At 54.6% G+C, this 2,143-nt stretch overlaps 1 protein-coding gene across 1 annotated transcript; it reads right to left on the reverse strand.

Annotated features, from left to right (window-relative positions):
* Nucleotides 1–957: 957 nt before the first annotated feature.
* LOC142602520 (olfactory receptor 14A16-like) lies at nt 958–1,887 on the reverse strand. The gene has a single exon (XM_075757546.1). The coding sequence runs from the start codon at nt 1,885–1,887 to the stop codon at nt 958–960; it is 930 nt and encodes a 309-aa protein (XP_075613661.1).
* Nucleotides 1,888–2,143: the final 256 nt, after the last annotated feature.

The raw sequence follows: 2,143 nt of genomic DNA on the forward strand, positions 1-2,143 counted from the left end.
GTGGCAAGTGCTGGAAATGGCTGGCGAGAAAGGCTGGGGGTGCAAAGGCCCTGGCTCACCTTCCCAGCCTGTCCGTGCCACCAAGAGCACAGACCCACCTCCTCCTCTCTCCTGCACCTGCACGTCTTCAATACCTTCCAGAAGCCCTGGCTCTGCACCACACCCCCCTGGTGCGAGTCCTCACCCTGCATGGTCACACAGCACAAGCTGCACACTGATGTTTTTCTCTCGCAGGCACTTTCCAGCCCAGCCCAGCTCCCTCCAACTCTTGCCACCTTCCCTGCCCTCTCCCCAGCACAGCCCAGCCTGGGCTGGCCCCACAGCAGTGCCCAGCACAGGGTGCTGCTGAGCTCTGGGCACTCACCCCACAGCCCCAGCCCCTCGCAAGGGCACAGCAGCTCCGCAGGGGTGGAGAGGGCTGAGCCCCAGAGGTGGGGGGCACCCGTGGCACAAGGCAAAATGGGTCAGTGGCACCCTGTGTCCCCCGCTCTCCTCCCCAGCAGGTCCCGAGCTATCTGCAGCCCCTTCACGCATTTCCCTCTCCCCAGGGCAGCTCAGGAGCCCCAACCCTGGAGCTCTTCAGGCTCATCCTGCTGCCCCACAGACAGAGCAGCCTGCCCCAAGCTGGTGCAGCTAGAAAGGTATTGGAATTTCTCCTTCATTCCTGCCCTGCTGGGGATGGATCTGGGACAACGAAGTTGCTGATGGTTCGTTTATTTTTCTTAAATATACAGAGAAGCTGCTCCTTATCTACACAAACTCTCTGAGTCACAGAAGACAGGTGGGCACTTAAGGAGGAGGGGATGAATAATGTCATTTCTTTGCAGACAACATCTTTACAGTGGAAAAAGGAACAAAAAAGAAAGAAATGAAAAAATCAACAAAACAAAAAGGTAAGACAGACTTGTCCTGCCACAACATACACTGGCAGTCATTTGCAGAGGAAGGTAAACAGTCTCAAGCTGTTGAAAAACGTTTAATCAGTTTCCTCAGAGCATCTTTGAGCTCCTGGTTCCTCATGCTGTAGATGAGGGGGTTCACTGCTGGAGGCACCACCGAGTACAGAACTGCCATCACCAGATCCAGGGATGGGGACGACATGGAGGGGGGCTTCAGGTAGGTAAACGTGCCAGTGCTGACAAAGAGGCAGACCACGGCCAGGTGAGGGAGGCACGTGGAAAAGGCTTTGTGCCGTCCCTGCTCTGAGGGGATCCTCAGCACGGCCCGGAAGATCTGCACATAGGACACCACAATGAACACAAAACATCCCAAAAAAAGAAAACCACTAACCACAAGGACTCCAACTTCCCTGAGGTTGGTGTGTGAGCAGGAGAGCTTGAGGATCTGGGGGATTTCACAGAAGAACTGTCCCACAGCATTGCCCTGGCAGAGGGGTATGGAAAATGTATTGGCCGTGTGCAGCAGAGCATTGAGAAACCCACTGCCCCAGGCAGCTGCTGCCATGTGGACACAAGCTTTGCTGCCCAGGAGGGTCCCGTAGTGCAGGGGGTGGCAGATGGCAACGTAGCGGTCGTAGGCCATAATGGTGAGAAGACAGTACTCTGCTACAACTAGAAAGAGAAACCAGAAGAATTCAGCAGCACATCCATAGAAAGAGATGGCCCTGGTGTCCCACAGGGAATTGGCCATGGCTTTGGGAAGAGTGGTGGAGATGGAGCCCAGGTCCAGAACAGAGAGGTTGAGGAGGAAGAAGTACATGGGGGTGTGGAGGCGGTGGTTGCAGGCTATGGCAGTGATGATGAAGCCGTTGCCCAGGAGGGCAGCCAGGTAGATGCCCAGGAAGAGCCAGAAGTGCAAGAGCTGCAGCTGCCGTGTATCTGCAAAGGCCAGGAGGAGGAACTGGGTGATGGAGCTGCCATTGGACATCTGCTGCCTCTGGGCATGGGGACCTGTCCAAGGAAGAGATGTCATTGACAGCTTAAGACAAACATCTTGAAATAAAACTCATCATTTCTCACAGAAATATGGACATTATCTTGTACTTTGGGAGCACTTTCATTCTGCCTTCTTTTTTATAGCTCCTTTGTTTTCTTGGTGAGTGTGAGGTGAGGAGTGGGATCTCTGCTGTGGGCTCCAGAGGAGACAGTCCTGCCCTGCCGTTTGGGTTGCGTGAGGATTAAGC

This window comes from Balearica regulorum, chromosome 7 (assembly GCF_011004875.1).
Source record: "Balearica regulorum gibbericeps isolate bBalReg1 chromosome 7, bBalReg1.pri, whole genome shotgun sequence".
NCBI lineage: Eukaryota > Metazoa > Chordata > Aves > Gruiformes > Gruidae > Balearica > Balearica regulorum.

Coding starts and splice junctions, on each gene's coding strand:
- LOC142602520 (XM_075757546.1), bottom strand. CDS start 1,887: ATGTCCAATGGCAGCTCCATCACCCAGTTCCTCCTCCTGGCCTTTGCA.